Below are 17,011 nucleotides of genomic sequence, written 5' to 3'. Positions count from 1 at the left end.
CTTCCTTCTCCTGTTAGCATCTCCTGCCCTAGGAATGAAGAGGTTCTGGACATCTCTGGTGGCGTCCCTTCTCCGGATGCGACGGGAGGGCAAGCTGGGGGCCAGGCACAGGAGGGCAGGCAGCCACCTAAAAGCTTGCAGTGGCTATTTTAAGCGGAGCTACCCTGAAATTGCAGCCACATGAATGTGCGGTTTTCCCAGGCACTGTATTTCTGAAACTCTTTAGATACCTCTTGAAATGTTGGAGAGCAGCGGTGGGTGGGTTTTATATTGTGGCCAATCAGGGGTTGAGGGTGGGCGTCTCCCTTCATTCTAAGTCCCCAGCCTTGGGCCTCCAGATGTTGTTGGACTTCAACTCCCAGAATTCCTGGCCAGCAAAGGTGGTGGTGAAGGCTTCTGGGAGTTGTAGTCCAAGAACATCTGGAGGCCCAAGGTTGGGGACCCACTGTTCTATGGCCATCGGATGTCTTCTTCAGTGTTGGCCTTTGGGTTTCTGGTGCCTGCTGCAGATCACGGGGTGAGAGGAATGGCTCTCAGTTTGCCAGAAAATACAGTAGGGGCCCTGCGTCCACCAAGGATCGGTTCAAAGCCCACCCCCTGGCAGATGCTGAGAAAAGGAGATCCTAATAAAGGCTGTTTTAATAGTGAAAGCTATACAGAGCGTGGTCTCTGGCTCCTTGTAGTGGCCAGTGCTTGTAACGTCACCTTTAGAAATATATATTTCTAGGATTTTTTTAAATATATATTTTCAGACCATGGATAAGTGAATCTGTGGATACTCATCACCTGGATAAAGGGGTCCTGGCGCACAAGACAAACGGTGAAGATGAGCAAAAGATCAACAATGAAATTTAATGGACTGCAATGGATTAAAGACAAATATATTGATCCTCTCCCCCCTCCCTTATCTTATGACATGAAGAGCCATCACAAACTGCCATTTGTTTATTCACATGCAAAGCAAGGAGGCAGAGATGTTGAAACGGAGGATGTTCTACTTTGGGCGCATCACGAGAAGGCAGGATTCTCTGGCAAAGACCATCATTCTGGGAAAGGTGGAAGGCAGCAGGAAAAGAGGAAGGCCAAATACGAGATGGACTGATTCTTTAAAGGAAGCCACAGACTTGCGTTTGCTGAGCAAGACGGTTGAGGTCAGGACATTTTGGAGATCACTCATTCATGGGGTTGCCAAAAATCCAGGGCTACTTGATGATGACACATAACAAGAAAACAAGGGGCAAGTGGCATAGTTAGTTTGACATGAAAAGGGGCATTAGAAGGAGAAACTGAACAACAGGTCATCCTTTTCAGACTACGGGTCAAATCCCATGTTAGAGGAAAAGCATATTTCTGGTAAATACAGCCTTTTCCCATCCGGTCACATGTTCCTTTCAACCCTCTGTGGCTAAGCAATGGGGCTTGCACACAAAGTCCTTGTTTCCCTCCCAGTGACAATTCATCATCCCACAGACCAGCTGATGTGCAACCTGCAGGGTGGGACAAGGGCTGTGCTCAGAGGAATCCCGCCTCTACAGATGTGCTAACGGCGTCATCACTTTGGGCCCTTAATAGATGCATTTCAGAGGGAGCTTCCACTGGGAAGTTGCCCTGGGTGTAACAAAGCTGGTCATCTCCAAGGCCCCATATTACACTCTCGTTTTTCTCTACAACAAAGCGACAACACGGCAACCCCTTGGGTCGCTTCTCGGTGCTGACGTTTCCCTGCGTTTCATGGTCTGAAGCTGGTTAGTTTCATCCTCTTTCGCTTATTGGCGTGGGAGCTCTGCCGGCAGAAGGAGATGCAAAAAGGAGGTGAGCTTGGGATCGTTGGCCGTCTGTCCTCATCACTTCCCATTGCACAAACATTTGGTGGCAGAAAGGACCCCTCTCCCACTTCCCGAGTGGAGGGGACCAGCCTATCCAGAGCTAGCCAAACCCCTGTCTTTCCTCATGGTTTATCTTTCATCTCCCCTCCCTCCCACCCCAAACAAATAAGCTGATGGTCTGGAGAGGGAGAGAGAGAGAGAGAGAAAGGTGCCCGCCTGCCCTGTCATTGTGCGCAACCATCGGGTTTATTTCGGCCTCTTGCTGTTTACAAGTCGCTCATTTCTTCATGGCTTTTGCAACAGCGATCCAGACGAAGGAGGCCACCAGCCCTGCCAAGACCACGGCACTGAGGATCCACAGATGCAACCCTGGAAAGAAGACAAGAGGAAGCAAGGCAGGGTGGGAGGGAGAGAAAAAGATGGAGGCACGTCAGCACAACTGGGAAGGACCAAGATTCACCGTGAATGGATCTAGGAGGAAGCGTACGTACTCCAGACGGAGTCCTGTGCCTTGGCATCCCGCATTTCCAGATGTGATGGAGAGAGGAACTGAATGGGCCCGTAGGAGACGATCTTCTTGTAGGCATCCGCTGCCTCCCTCTTGGTCTTCCGCTGGCTGGGACATTGCTGTGGCCCAATGCAAAATAAACAAATATAAATAAATAAAAAAACCCCAAAAGTTGCAGTGTTCTGGTTCCGCTGCTAGAAAGACAATGCATCTTCCAACAGTTCGGCTGACAGCCCCAGACCGCTGTATTTTTAGCACAAACAGAACACCCATTTGGGTGAGTCTCTGTGGCCAAACCAGATTGGGCTACTTAAGATTGCCTAGAGGTGAAGGATGCCATTCAGTGGTTTGGGGGCTGGAGACCACATAGCCCCTGAAGCAACACTTAGGGGGCCCTTCCTCCCTGTAAAGGGAAAGCAAGGAGTGGGGAGAAAAAATCAACAAAATTTAACAAAACTTATCAAAATATATCCCTCCTTGTCTCCTCCTGTCTCCTCCCCTTTCTGGGAGGAAGCTTTCGATCTTTTATTTTCATGTTTCATGGAGGAGTGGGAGGAAGCTTTCGGTTTTCCAATGTCCGTTTGCTTTGCAGTCTTATTTGCTGGAACTGAACCAAAATGGAGCAATCCTATCTATAACCAAAAACCCAAAATGAAAAATAAAAAAAATCAGGCAAGCAAAAAACAGCAGCTCCTGGCAGGGACTGAAACAGCGCTAGTAGACGTGCATCAGGGTTTACAATGGCATGTGCATCCTCTGATGGCCAGGAAAAGGAATGAAACAGCCTGGCCCCAGAGCAGACCAAACAGTGGGACAAATCCTTGTCTAATCACAACCTTAGTTAATTAGCCATGTTTGCAGGAAAATGAACCAGATATAGTCTGTGAGGTCTCCCAGGGTTTGGACTACAAACCCCATCACGCCTACCTCTGTTCAAGGCATTCACTGTCTCAGTACTATGAATTCACGAGGAGTCAGGGCCCTCTGTTACCCTGACCTGGAGATGTGCTAAATATGCTCCCCAAGTGGGAATACCACTGTCCCTGGTCCCAGTTTTGCTTTAAAGTGGTACGGCTTGCCTTCTGCAGAGTGGAAGGGAAAGTTAGGACTTCTTTCCAGGCATCCGTGACCTGTTTTAGGCTAGGAGGCAGCAGGGGTGTCTTTTTTAGAAATACTGATAGTGACTGAGTCTGAAATAAGTGAGCAGAGGCCTAAAAATATTGCAGAGGTCCTGTCCATGCTCCTAGAGAACATAAAACATGAGACATGAGAGGCCTTTTAAATAAAACTGGGAGGTGCTGGGGAGGACACAGCAGTGGCCCTCAGAGGCCTGGAAGGGCGCATGTGGCACCCAGGGATCCGGCCCTTGTGCTCTGCCTTCCCTCCATCGCGGCGTTTACCTTGACGCAGGGCTCGGGGGAATCTGGCGAGCAGAGGTGGACTTGGCAGTGTAGAAAAAGCTCCGTGAAGTTCTGGAACTGGAACATCTGGAAGCTGAACTTGGCGGTGGTGCTGGTTCCGATGGCATTCAGGAAAGTCAGCGTGTGGTCGTGGGGACACCTGGAAGAGGCCACGCAGACCACGGGTCAGGTCGCAGTTTCCGTGTTTAGATCCACAGAGGCACAAATCAGGATGACACGGACCGAGACTGTCCCTCATTTCATGGGATGCATGAGATCCTAAGAGGGAGGGAGGGAGGGAGGGAGGGAGGAAGGAAGGAAGGAAGGAAGGAAGGAAGGAAGGAAGGAAGGAAAAGGGAGGTAGGGAGGAAGGAAGGAAGGCCGGAAAAGGGAGGGAAGGAAGGAAGGAAAAGAGAAGGAAGGAAGGAATTGGAAGGAAGGAAGGAAATGGGGAAGGATGGATAGAAGGAAGGAATGGGATGGAAGGAAGGAAGGAAGGAAAAGGGAGGCAGAGGAAGGAAGGAAAATGAAGGAAGGAAGCTGATGATGGAGGGAGGGAGGAAGGAAGGACAAGGAAATATATGGGGAGGGAAGGGGGGGAGAGATGCTAATACTTGTAGAAGCCCAGTTTTAAGAGGAACATTTCAAGAGAAGGCCTTCTGAGCCGACTCTTCACTCTGCTTCCTGGCAGAAGAGCCAACTTACGTAGCCTGAAGAAAGCAGGGCAATAAGTGACCCCAGAAGAAGAAAATGGTAAACCACTTTTCTGTACCTAGAAAATCTTGGAAAGACTTGCCAGAAGTCTGAACTGACTTGACGGCATATGATTATTATTATTTTGCAGTCTGTTCAGTGGCTCAACTCTAGCTGACACGAGCAATTTCTAAACGTGTCTTGACCTAGAATCCACATTTCACACAGTTTTTATGGAAAATTTGGGATGTCTATTGCACTAAGAACATTGTTACCCAGAAGAATGCTACAAATGGCCATTTCCCCCTGAGCGGCGTGGCTCTGGTCAGCTTGCTCAGAAATGCAGGCTGTGAAAAAGGGTTCAGCTTCCTCTCCCCTCCAAGTGCCCAGTAGGATTCCCAGGGCAGAGGTCAGAGCCGCCAAAGTGGCCTTGAACAACAGCTGTGACACCTTCCCCCCCCAAGGAGACACCTTCCCCCCCCATGGCCCCAGGGCCTCACCCTTTCATGATCAGCGGGTGCTTGGTGTTGTCTTTCGGGTCGGCTGTCGGCGTCCCCCAGCACTCGTCCACACTCAGGAAGAAGTACTTCACCTGAGCCTGCCCTTCGAGGCGGAGGAGGACGTACAGGATGTCGGTCATGAGCAGGAGCAAGGGCTGCTGCTGGTAGGCCTCATCGTAGCTGGCACTCTTGTAGAGCGTCATGGTCACTGTGAAGTCTCCTTCCTTCACGGCGAACTGCACAAGCCTAGGGAAAAGAGGCACCCCCACCCTCATAAAGCCAGCCAGGAATTGACACACCGTGTGGAGTTGCTGCTTCCATGCACAACACACTTGTCCTCCATCCACCTTCCACCCCGTTGCTGGTCTTCCATCCAAGAGCAGCTCAGGATTCCAGGTTCACAGGGTTGGTGGTGGTGGTGGAGGATCCTCTCCAGGTTTGACTTGAAAGAGCTGTCCGCAGTGCTGAAAGTGAGTTCAGCACCCTGGACAGATCCTGCAAGCTTGGGGCTGAAAGCCATCAACCCAGAGTCATCAGCCACCCTTGCCTTTATGGATAGAAAGCACTTATCTTTTGCAAAAATGTCAAAGGTGTACCTGGAACAGGGGTAAGAAGCACACACTCCCAGTCTCCTCCCTACTAGAAGGAACAGATGGAGGTGTATGCCAAACGGGGAGTCTAGCCTCTGGGACATAGACGGGTCTAGCGATCTATCTGCCTGTCCAGCAACAGAGGCCTCCTCCTGTCTCTCTGAGGAGTGGGTGCAAGGGCGGTGGCGGAAGCAGCAAAGGGGCGACGGGTCAGGAACTTGGTGGAGCTGGACATCCAGGGCAGGAGCAGCCTCAGCAATATTGCTGGCCTGTCTCACGCCAGCTGGGTCAAGGAAAGGGGCCCAGAGGACAACCTACGTACGTGTCTGCAGTCCGGAGCGGGTGGATCAGGCCAACCACCCCTTTATAGGCGTAGACGCAGGAGAAGTGCACACGGAGGAGGACGCTCCTGGTGATCACGCCCCGGATCTCCCTGTCTGACTCAATCATATTGAAGTAGGACACGTGGGAGCCATTCACCTGAAAAACAGGCCGGGAAGGGGACGGCAGGGTTCGGGTTGCAGCCGAGGAGTGGACAGGACGAGAATTTAAAACCCAATGTTTCTCTTTGTCCACAGTGCAAATCTGCCCCGCACAAGATGCATGATGGAGTGACAGATAAGAGCAGCCATAAAATGCGTCTTTAAGCTCACACACACTTCAGATGAGCTATCCAGATTCTTCTTAAGATCCTTGAGTGTTTAGAAGTTTTTAAAACTGATTTTGTTTTCACCTTCTCTAATGCCAAACTATTTTTGGGGTGTGTGTGTGGAGATTTGACTCGTGATGGCTCAGACTCTAGCCAATAGGTGCCTTCCGCAAGCCAGTGTTTCCCAATATAAGTGCTAAAACTGCAGCTTTTTAATGGAAGAAGCATGCCTATTCCTCAAGACTGCAAAAGTGCCTCCATCACTCAAAACTGCAATCTTGAGGACAGAGAAGCCCTTACTTTTACTGATCTTATTCTATTCTTCAGGAGGCATCTCGTGTCACACAAGGGGGAAAGATTTCTAAGAAACACATGTGCTAGTACAATATATTGTTGTTTCTCTGCATGGAGAAATTTCATTATGTCCAGAGCAGAAATACAGCTATCAACAAGGGCAAATGATGAGTGGAAATGCAAATGAGATACAGACTGTTGTTTAGCAGAAAACATTTCTGGATGTTCAGCCTCTTAGAACAACAACTATCCCAAGGATCAATCTTTGCCTTGAAGAATCTCACATTGCAAGTGCTGCAGAGTTTTGGATTTCTGGTCAAATTCCTCTAATCGTGCAGCAAAAATGCAGGGATTCACAGAGAAGAATTAGCTTCAAGTCCCCCAAAATAAGCCACCCCTTTCTCTTACAGTCTTAACAACTCTGAGATATTAGTGGGAGAAAGAATGAAAGTTGTCATTGCTTACAATTGAACAGATCTAACGTTACCGCTTTCAGCAACAGACCTCAACAGACTATGTGCTTCTAACAGACTCTTGAGAAAGAGAGAAAAAACTCTAAGCAGAAAGGCAGGGCTCTCTGAACTCAGAGGCAGGAGATAGCAATTGCTTGCTGCTGGATAGACTGCTGGACAGTCACCCCCACCCTAGAAAGATTCCTCCCACCTACATCTACGAGAGGCAGCACGCGAGGTTGCCAAAACTCCAGCAGAAAGAAGACCCTACGCCTCAGATCTGAAGGGCCACTGCCCGTCAGAGTAGGTTAATTCACAGTGGCTGCCCATGTTCTCCTTCCTCTGTCTCGCTGGCAGGAGACCCTTGAGCGCAGGCCCCTTCTGAACCACTCCGCAGCCTTACCTTAATGTCCGACCCACAAGCGGTGTGGTTCAAGCTGGTCAGCTTTGCTCCCCAGTAGCCCTCCCCTTCTTCATACACTTCGGAAGCTTTGCAGGACCTGTTCTTCAAATGGACCAAGGCCAAGGGGATCTTCAGCAGCTCAAAGGCTTCCTTCCTCACCATCATCTTCATGTACTCTTCCTCGCACTCCAGTTTCACCATCAATTCTGTGGAAAACACACACACACACAAACACACACACAGAGAGAGAGAGAGAGAGAGAGAGAAGTGCATTATATCTTTCCGTTCCGACTCTCCCATTAGCAAGAATTCCAGGGACAAACACATTGTGTCCAGGACTCAGTTCCTTTGGAGTAAAATTGCTAGACTGACCAGCTGGCATTTTTTGTGAGATGGGGCTGATCGACACATGAGCGCAGCAAAAGAACAGGCTCTTAGTGTTAAGGGCCGATTTGCACCTTGACAGCACAGATTGGGACCATTCGGTCTAGAGGAAACCTAAAAGGACATTAGACCAATGCCAGGTGATGGCCAAGCGACATCTCTCTGTTCTGCTTCTCCCCCCATTCTCTTTGGTCTGTTGATCAGTCTGTTAGAAGCAATCAGCCTGTTGAGGCCTGTTGCTCAAAGCTGCCATGTTTGTCAGTTTGCTGTTTGTTCAATGGCACATATATAAAACTTGTTATTCTTTCTCCAACTAAGGTCCCAGTGTGAGTTGTTGGGACTGCAAGTGCCCGTTTATAAGAAAAAGGGGTGGACTCCTCTGGGGAACCTGAAGCTAATTCTGCTGCATCGCTAGAGGAATTTAACTTGGATTCCAAACTCTGCAAAAGTTAAAGGCTCCTGTTAGGTTCGTAATGAATAGCAGGCGTCTCTGTCCATCTTGATTGTCCTCAGAGCAACAGTACGAATGGGTGAGAGAGATGTCATCTAATGCAGCCAGGTTGCCCACCGCTGGTCTTACTGGACTCTGACAAAATGCTGAATTTGGGAATGCTCTCACACATTGGGTGGGGGAAGCGTAACATTCAGCCCAATGTTCAGGGCCTGCCTTACCTTTACAGAAGGGACCGGTGAACCCTGGCTTACAGACGCAGCTTGGATTGTCATCCACTACCTGGCAGGCTCCCTGGTGGAAACAGGGGTTAGGAAGACATCGTCCGCTGGGGTTCCTCCGAGGTCGGAGGAAAGCTTCTTCTTTTTCATCCTTCAGCTCCATCAGCTGACCTGCAGCAGAGGGAATCGGTCAGCCTCCTGGTCAACAGCAGAGAAGGAAGGTCCCCATGATAGGACCAGCCCCACCTCCCGGTCATCCAGCGGTCCAAAAGCTTTCATTTCCCCCACATTTTAGAGTTCAGTTCCCAGAATTCTTGACCGTCGGCCTCACCAGCTTCATGGAACATGAAGTCCAAAATATCACCAAGGCCAACGGATGAAATACAACCTTTAATCAGCCTCGTTATCTTCCAGGATAAAGACAGCAAAACTTACCACTAAAGCTCTCGAAAGCAGGGAGGAAGAGAGCCAGGATGAGGGGCCAGCTCGTCACCGTCATTTTCTGAGGGAAGATAAATTAAAAATAAGCAAGCCAACTATGGAGAACTCCTCAGTGGTCTGTCCGCAAGGACACCTCCAGAAGGATTTTGACAAGGATGCTCAAGAGGACACCCTGCTGTTGCAGTTATTAAAATATTTGGTTTTAAATCAGATAAAAATGATCAAACTGGCTCAAAAGAAGCGAAACGGGGACCCCAGAACCTGAAGCAATTCCCTATGAGGAAAACGGTACAAAATTTGGAGTTTTAAAACCGGGAGCAGGAGAGGCAACCAATAGAGGTGCATAAAATTATGTGTGTTGTTGACAACGTGGGTTAGAAAAAGTTTTTTCCCCCCTTTCATGCACTTGGAAGCAGCGGCCATTTCATTGAAGCTGCAGAATAGGAAACTGAGGAGACTTAAAAGAGAGAGACAGCCTAATGTGGCACACAAATTTGCTTAAATTAGTCAAGGGGTGGCAGCCACCGCTGACATGAAAAAGGGATCGGCAGGGCTGACCCAAAAGATTTTGCTGCCTGAGGCTGATCGGGAAACACCTGTCCCCCCCCCAAGCCAAAGCACTAAGGATCCTTGGCAAGCCACGTTACGTGGGCCTCTGAGGTGGAAAAATCTCAGAAGCTGCTTTTCACTCCCCTGGCTATAAAGATAAAATCATCACAAAACCACCGGGTAACTTTTAGCTCCCCTTTCACGGCCCTCAGAAATCTGCTGCCTGAGGCTTCCTCTTCACTGTGCCCAACGGTAGAGCCGGGACGGAAACGAATCCATGGAAGAGGGAAAGCAGGACCGGTTGCTCTCCTCCAAGTCCTGCTGATGGGCTCCCTTGCAGGGCTCTGGCAGGGGGTCCCCATAGGGGAGAGGATGCTGGCTAGACTGGTCTTTAGGGCCGATCGGGCGCAGCTGTTCTTGTGGGTGGCCAGGTGTGAGAAAGGACGCAACCGAGTTTGCTTTTCATAGCTGCGTAGGAGAGGGAATCTCTGCAGCTGTAGCTGACCATGCATGAGAAATGTTCATGGGTTGAAAATGTCCTTTTCTCACAGCTATTCTGGAAGCAGGAAACCTTTTCATCATTGGCGTGCAGCCCCTCTATCTGTGCTGCTCCTGTTAATAACCGGGGGGGGGGGGGAACGCCATGTGTTACTCAGGAGTAATCAAAGAACAGTAAATAAAAGGGGCACAAACAGTCCCTATTACCTTATACTGTACCTTACAAAACCACATCACAGAGGTATGTGAGCTATGGCTTAGGTGAAATCCAGTGTTCATTAAAAAAAAAAACCCCAGCCTTGTTTAAAGTTTCTAGGCATGCAGGAATCACAGATCTTCAAAAGAATGTCTTCCGCATAGATTTAAAAGAAAAGACAATATTCCATAATCTTCTTACAATAGAAAAATGACTACTTTGTTTTGTCTGGAAATGCATGTCATAACTTTCCAAGGCGCCCTTCACAAAATCAACAGCCTTGAAAGAATCTTTTCATTCAAACAGGATTACCAACCCACTTCCCCCACCTCAGGAAAGCACCTGTACTTGTCATAACTTCCTCGCAGGTGTTCCAAAGCACAAACATTTCCTATCACACTTTCTCTGTATGTCAAGGGAGGGGAGGGGAGGACAAATTCACCCTCTGCCCCTTCAAGCGTCTGTAAACTACGCAGGAGCGCTGCCAGAAAAAAAGTTGGCAGCTCAGGTCCAATGGGACACGGGGTAATGATCTTTAGTATTTGGAATGGCAAAGAGTCTGGAAATTGAGGTCTCCTCTCTGCAGCTGAAGATGAAAATAGAGAGGCAAAACAACGTTAAGCTATTGGTATCTCTTCTAAATTCCAAGCAACGCAGTGTCTGGGAGTCATTAACTGAGCCCCGTTAAATTGCCTGGAAATGGATACAGGGACCTTGGCATACACCCACTGAAATCAGCATCCTTTGTTAATCACGACTAATTAAATCCATATTGATTTCAGTGGGCCTCTAATTACGTCTAAGCCTGGACTCACATTAATTATATCCCTGATCATCGTTCAAAAAAGAAAAATCTGGGATTCTTTACACACATGGATGCAGCAGCAGAATCCTGCACATATTCAATCATTCTGAGGAGTTAAACCTGGAAAGACCAATAGTTCAATAGTTAAACCTAAGGACCTCCGGCATTCACAGAGGGGTTGACTAGATGACCTCTGGAGCCCCTTGCATCTTTACACATCTCTATTCCCATCATAAAAAGAGAAAACCACAGCAGTACCCTTAGGAGAAACCAGCACGCTCTTCCAACCCTCTTAAGGGCACAATCCTGCATCTGCTTACTCTGTGGTCGGGTCCTTCAGATTGAGTCGGACGTCCTTCGGAGTCAGTGGGGCTCCGTCTGCAGCCGGACTGCCCGGTCCAGCCTTGTCCTCACCAGGGCCGGCTCGCAACCTCCTCCTCGTCACACGGGGACACCCACACACGCTTTTCCCTTTCACCCACTCCGCTTCTTTTATTATCTCCCAACAGCTGGGCCTTCCCACCCCACGGCACCATCCCCGGTCAACAGAAACAACTCTCCACCAACGGTAGTCCAAGCAGTAAACAGTGACCAGATTTTGCTTTGTTTTTATTTCCGATTGCTCTTTTGTGCTTTTGAGAAGCACCGGGATTTTCCCACACACCCCTAAGGTTTTTAATCACTCTGTTTGCCCACCGAGGTGAGGGTTCCTTTCCCCCCTCGCTAAGAATTAATTGAATCCCATTAAGGTGAACGTTTAACATACTCTTGCATCCAAAGGACAGAGCAGCTCACAAATAAGATGCTTATATGTTTCTTCATCTCTAAAGCATGCACGTTGATGCTGTTTGCATGCTGTGGGAGGAAAAAGATGAGATAAAACCTCCTTGTGAAACTGATTCGGACAACAGCCGTGGTCGCTTAGCACCTTTATTTAGGATCAATGGAAAGTACCCAAAATAGCGAGCTAAGCTTTCAGGTTTCAAGGCCTTCTGCCCTCAGCCAGGAGGTTAAGAAATCAACAAACGGAAGGGGGGAGAGAGAGGATAAAATAATGATGTAAGCTGCCTTGGGTCCTTTTAAGGAGAAAGGTAGGATAAAACTATTTTAAATGAATAATAAAATATATTCCCTGATCAAGACAGACGTCAAAAATTAAAGAGAGGAGTGTTTCCAACCCCCTCCCCCCCGTGTGTGAGATTCTACATATATCATAAATTAATCAGTTTCATAGTCTCTGCTCATTGCTAGCCACACACGCCAGACAGAAAGCATATTACAATACTCCCAAATGCTATTATATCAGAATTTGTTTGTTTTTATCCCGCCTTCCTCCTTAAAAAGGACGCAAGGTGGCGAACATCCTTGAAAGGCACTATTTAAAGCTGAAATCTATGACTATGCAAGGGTGGGTTTGCATAATTAAAAGGTGATATTATTAATATATCATTAAAAGAACACAACGATCCCAGTGCTGCCCAAGTGAAACATTATAAACACCCATAAGCACCGAAGGTTAAATTTGGGAAGAAACGAGATCGTTTGTGCCCTTTGCTGCTGAGAAGGGAACTCCCAGCAAAAACCCTCTTTTGATGGCAGATTTCACATCTTCCCAAACCGTGAGGTGCCTCTGGAAGCCTTTTTTCCAAGTCTGTTTGTTTTAACAGGTGATGGAAGGAAGCAAAACCACAACTCCCAGAAGCCTCTGCTTCCAGAAGGAGGTTGCCACGGTGACAGGGATCAACAGCCCTGGGAGAAAAGCGCATAGGTTTGCAAGCCTTTGAGGTGGGTCCCCGGGAAGGGCGACGACTCTGTGGGTGGCTGGCGTGCGGATGTGGGGCACAGGGAGGAAGCGGAGGAATAGCGTGACCAGGGCCATGTACACAATCAGGCATCGCCGGAGGATGTTATCTCCCTGACCCTGGCATAATGTCTGGGAACAGTGAGATTCCCCAGGGAGGCAATGGAGAAAATGCTTGCGTTCGGGTTGCCACATGGCAAAGAGGACAGGGCTCCTGTGCGTTTAATGGTTGAGCAAATGACAACATTTCAGCAGATGCCACTTCCATGGTAAGGAACCCCTGCCCAAACATCCTCTTCTGTACCATTCCTAAAGGCACAGGAGCCCCTGCCCTCCTGGTCATGTGGCAATCTTGATGCCAACTTGAATTATACGCACAACGGGATGTCCTGCATCGTGTAACCTTCTCTTAGTGGCTGGGGGCCCTTAAAAGCCAGCTTGGGAGGGTTTTCAGAGAGTGAGGTACACAAACAAACACTTCAGTTCATGCCCCCCCCCCCAGACTAACTGTGCAAATCTTTGTGGAGTCCAGCCCACAAATGTTCGCACAGCTACATGGGGCACAATGTTTGGGCCACACCTTTACATACGATGCGGATGCAGTGATGGACTGAAACTCAGCAGACCTGGGTTCGAATCCCTGCTTCAACGACACCCCGCCGAGACCTTGGAAAGGTGACCTTTTGGGCCACATCCTGGCCCTGCTGGCTGGGAGCAATCTAGGAGTTGCAACCCCTCACCCCCCAAAAAATGTTTCCAGATGCTTGATCCACCTTTCCTTCTGCGCTGAGATCCAACACAGCTTGAACCTAAGAGACACTTACTGGAATCTTATGGGAGTGTGGCAGCCTTCCCTATCCCTGAAGAAGCCGGCCCTTTTTAGCAGGGGATTGGGGGGGGGGGGGCAGGATGCACACCTTTGTGTGGTGTATGCAGCCCTGTCTTATCCTTCGGACAGAACAGAGGCTTAAACTGCTGAGCTATCAGCAGTTCATTAAGGATCATCATCACCCTCTTAGAACGGCAGGGTTGGAAGGGACCCTATAAGATCATCCAATCCAGCCCCTGTCAAGGAGGCCTCGGGGGTGGGTGGGAATCAAACTCCCAACCTCTGGCTCCGCAGCCGGAGACTTCAGCCCCTGAGCTATCCAGTACAGTAGTTATATCAGACGGCGTAGATCATTTTTAATTGTTTCATGGCCAAGAGAACAGCGAAAGTGCTGGGTTCGGCCTCAGGGGCGCTTTATATGGAAGTGGTCCTTTTAGGACTTATCCTGGAAGCTCTAGGACAGTGGTTCTTAACCTTGGGTTACTCAGGAGTTTTGGACTGCAACTCCCAGAAGCCTTCACCACCAACTTTGCTGGCTGGGATTTCTGGGAGTTGCAGTTCAAAAGCATCTGAGTAATAAAGGTTAAGAACCACTGCTCTAGGAGATGCAGGCAGCCTTTCCACTCTTGCATGGCCATTAACCGCCCGCCAACCTCAGGGCTGGCCCATCGCTTTCCCCCTTGCTTTAGGCCACCCTGTGCCAGGGATCAGAGATGGGAGGACGTTCTGTCCACCCCCTCCAGGGATTTTGTTTTTGTGAGAATCTTTCACAGCCTTATGCTAACTGGTGGTTCCTGGTGTTAGGTCCAATCCCTCCCTGCGTATATATACTGTATGAAGGTTTCTGTGCTTTCCTTCCTTGTGGCCCAGTTTACGTGGCCGGCTCTAGATGCCCTCCATTACGCAGTGCCAGGAAGACGGGAACGAGCCCCCTTCATCTTCCTCAGCAGCCCTCGGCCGGGTGAACGAGCCCCCGTCTGTTCTTGACTTAATCTCCCTGCATAATTGTCATTCTTTCCTCCCAAAGAACTGGAGAGAGAAGGAACACGTGGGGCTCTCTGGCTGCTCCTTATCTTCTCTTAGCCGGAAAACAAAACCCAGGGAGCATCCTGACCTGAAATGAAACCTCCAGCCTTACCCCTTTTTCCCCCCAGTTCTGCTATTCTTCTCTTTATTTACTTTCTCAGAACGGCCTCTCTAATCGTGTTTTTGTACAACAATGGCAGACAAAGATATGAAGAGGAAGCTGTATTCATCTTTCCAGACCCGGGGGAGGGGGAGGGGAATGTTCTTTCAATTCGATTGCCGATAGATCGTGCTTTTAATTCAATCCTGATAAGGCTGGGAAACCATTTCCGGTCGTCAGTTTGATTCCCCCACTGGGCTCCCTTGACAAGGGCTGGACTTGATGATCCACAGGGTCCCTTCTAGCTCTGCAGTTCTAAGATGATGATAATGATGATGATGATGGAGAAGAAGGAGGTTCTTTTCAAGACCAAGCACAACAGACTCTGTGCCATAAATGAGTCACTTGCCATTTAAACTATGTTGATGCCATTACTGATCTCATGTATGTGCAACAGTAAGCCAGGATTCCAGGCAATCCTGGCTTACAGTGAACAATCTAGGGGCTGGCTGGTGTGCAGGCAACTTGGTAGGACCTGACTGTCTCATCCCACGGCCAGGAACAGAAAGACCTTGCTTTATTCCGGGCAATGCTGCTATCAGAAACACAGTGTCTTCTCCGAACACTCATCCTTGCATCTTGCTCTCAAACAAAACAAGATTTGCAAAATAAGAAGAAATCCAAGTTTGCAAGCTAGGGAGAGTTTCTGGATGGGACTTGGCCCTGGTTTTTGACCCCTGTCCTTGGTTTCCACAGTTGCCTCCCTGGGTGGTGTTGTCAGTGCCTTGCATCGTCTGGAGCCACAGAATGAGCAGCTCCAGGTTCACGAGCACCGAGGAAGAGTATGAGTCGCTGGGAGATGAGGAGGAAGAAGAGCTGAGCTCCTTGCGCCTCAGTGAGGAGCTCCAAGACCTGGAGGAGCAGCTGTCCCAAATCCAAGTCCATATTCCTGAAGCTGTCTAGTAAGGAAGGTTTCCAACTCTTAGGGTGCTGTTTGGAGTCTCCAGGAACTGCAGTGTTTTCCTGGGTCTCTGGACAAGAGGATGAATCTCAGGGGCAAACAGTGCCTGTTCAGGAGGAGATATCTGGGGGATTTTTTTTGTACCTGGTGGTTTTAGGCACCTATCTCCGCCCGCTCCCAACTGGCGCCAGGGCTCACTGGCTAAGGGCAAAGGTGTTTAGATGCTGCTTGGCCCTTGTTCAATGTTAATGAATTTAAAAGCCGAGAGCGAGAGCAGCGGTGCGGGGGAGACCCAAAGGTGCCTGCCTTGTGCCATGTGAAGCCAGGCAGGGAGCAGGAAGGTCTCGGGCCTCTTTCCAGAGTCAACTGACCCCAAAGCTCCTTAAAGTCGCCCTTCCATTTGTCAGAGAATTGCTCCAGCCCAGACCCCACCCCAAACAGCAGTCCTGATGCCAGACCAAAAAGGCCCAGCTTGGGCATGGATCTGGATGGTCCGCAATCTCACAGAGGTTGTGTGATCACCGGGAAATAGCTCACACCGAACTGCACCGCAAGCAGTCTAAAATGGGAACTCTTTCCCAGTCTGATTGCACCCAGACTCCTTCCCAAACCATGCTTGTTACTTGTTTTAACACTTTTGGTCAAGGGCAGCTTCCACTGCTCCTGAAAGAAGCAATATAGTAGGACTCCCTTATCCACAGGATTCACTCATCCTTAATATTAAAAGAGAAATCCTAGAAATCTGTATTTCTAAAGATGAAGTTACCAGAACTGGCCACTAGAGGGAGGCAGAGCCCATGCTATGCATAGTATTTTGCTATTAAAATAGCATTTGCTACAATCTGCATTTTCCATATCCATGGGTGGCAGCTTGGAACCGATCCGCCATGCATACAGGCGTCCTACTGTACAGTACATTTTTACTGAATGCAATGAGAACTCTTTCCAACCTGCTCTGGTCTCCGCCTTGTTACCTCCCACCTTTCTGTGTCTCCTCCACCCCTTGTTTGTACTTTTCCATGTGCAGTGAGTTTGACTGGAACACCATTGACACCTCCACCTTGCCGGAGAGTTACAGGACGAATTCTGCCAAGGAGCAGCAGCTCCTGCAAGTGGCCGACAACTTCCACCGCCAGTATGCCCATCTCTGCCCGGACCGGGAGCCGCTCTTCCTCCACCCCGTCAATGAATGCGGTGTAGAAGTAAGCAGAGGGCATGGGATCAGCGCTGGGGCCCTATCCTGCAGGCCTGCTTCAGTGGCGCGGGTGGGATTTCATTTGGGGTAGGGTGGGGCTCCCCTCCGAGAGTTTCAGAAGGTTTCGTGGTGCTGAGTCCTGGATTTTAAAGATGTACGAGAAGTAAAGGTGTACAGGTGCATGACCGGGGACTTCTCCGGCCAGGAATTCTCTAGGAATGCGTGTCGTCCAAAAATAC

General features: G+C 49.3%; 2 protein-coding genes across 3 annotated transcripts in view; one reads left to right on the top strand and one right to left on the bottom strand.

Moving 5' to 3' along the window:
• Positions 1–838: 838 nt before the first annotated feature.
• On the bottom strand, positions 839–11,321 carry LOC110070982 (uromodulin). Of its 2 annotated transcripts, none has more exons than XM_072980809.2 (9): positions 11,181–11,321; positions 8,807–8,873; positions 8,372–8,542; positions 7,316–7,521; positions 5,840–5,997; positions 4,928–5,173; positions 3,735–3,894; positions 2,318–2,453; positions 839–2,195 (listed from the first exon to the last, which is right to left on the bottom strand). In XM_072980809.2, the coding sequence occupies exons 2-9, from the start codon at positions 8,868–8,870 to the stop codon at positions 2,104–2,106; spliced, it is 1,233 nt and encodes a 410-aa protein (XP_072836910.2). In that variant the 5' UTR covers positions 8,871–8,873; positions 11,181–11,321; the 3' UTR covers positions 839–2,103. The 2 variants fall into 2 exon arrangements, with proteins under 2 accessions (XP_072836910.2, XP_072836911.2); XM_072980810.2 differs by having other exon boundaries at positions 11,119–11,200.
• Positions 11,322–12,569: 1,248 nt separating this feature from the next.
• Positions 12,570–17,011, top strand: part of DRC7 (dynein regulatory complex subunit 7) — a 22,291-nt gene continuing 17,849 nt past the window's right edge. The window contains exons 1-3 of the mRNA XM_072980447.2: positions 12,570–12,645; positions 15,373–15,578; positions 16,605–16,779. Coding sequence (XP_072836548.2) covers positions 15,424–15,578; positions 16,605–16,779 — 330 coding nt within the window. The 5' untranslated portion in view covers positions 12,570–12,645; positions 15,373–15,423. The remainder of the gene's footprint in view (positions 12,646–15,372; positions 15,579–16,604; positions 16,780–17,011) is intronic.

Source organism: Pogona vitticeps, chromosome 10 (genome assembly GCF_051106095.1).
Source record: "Pogona vitticeps strain Pit_001003342236 chromosome 10, PviZW2.1, whole genome shotgun sequence".
In the NCBI taxonomy this organism is placed as follows: domain Eukaryota; kingdom Metazoa; phylum Chordata; class Lepidosauria; order Squamata; family Agamidae; genus Pogona; species Pogona vitticeps.
The sequence above is the reverse complement of the archived record's forward strand: the minus strand, read 5'-3'. Positions and strand labels throughout refer to the sequence as shown.

What these genes read in the sequence shown, in the direction of transcription:
- LOC110070982 (XM_072980810.2), bottom strand. Translation starts at nt 11,172, where the DNA reads ATGCAGGATTGTGCCCTTAAGAGGGTTGGAAGAGCGTGCTGGTTTCTC. An exon ending in CGTGCTGGTTTCTCCTAAGG is followed by an intron (nt 8,874 to 11,118) that starts GTACTGCTGTGG and finishes ATCTTCCCTCAG; the next exon opens with AAAATGACGGTGACGAGCTG. An exon ending in CCGCTCCGGACTGCAGACAC is followed by an intron (nt 5,174 to 5,839) that starts GTACGTAGGTTG and finishes TCTTTTCCCTAG; the next exon opens with GCTTGTGCAGTTCGCCGTGA.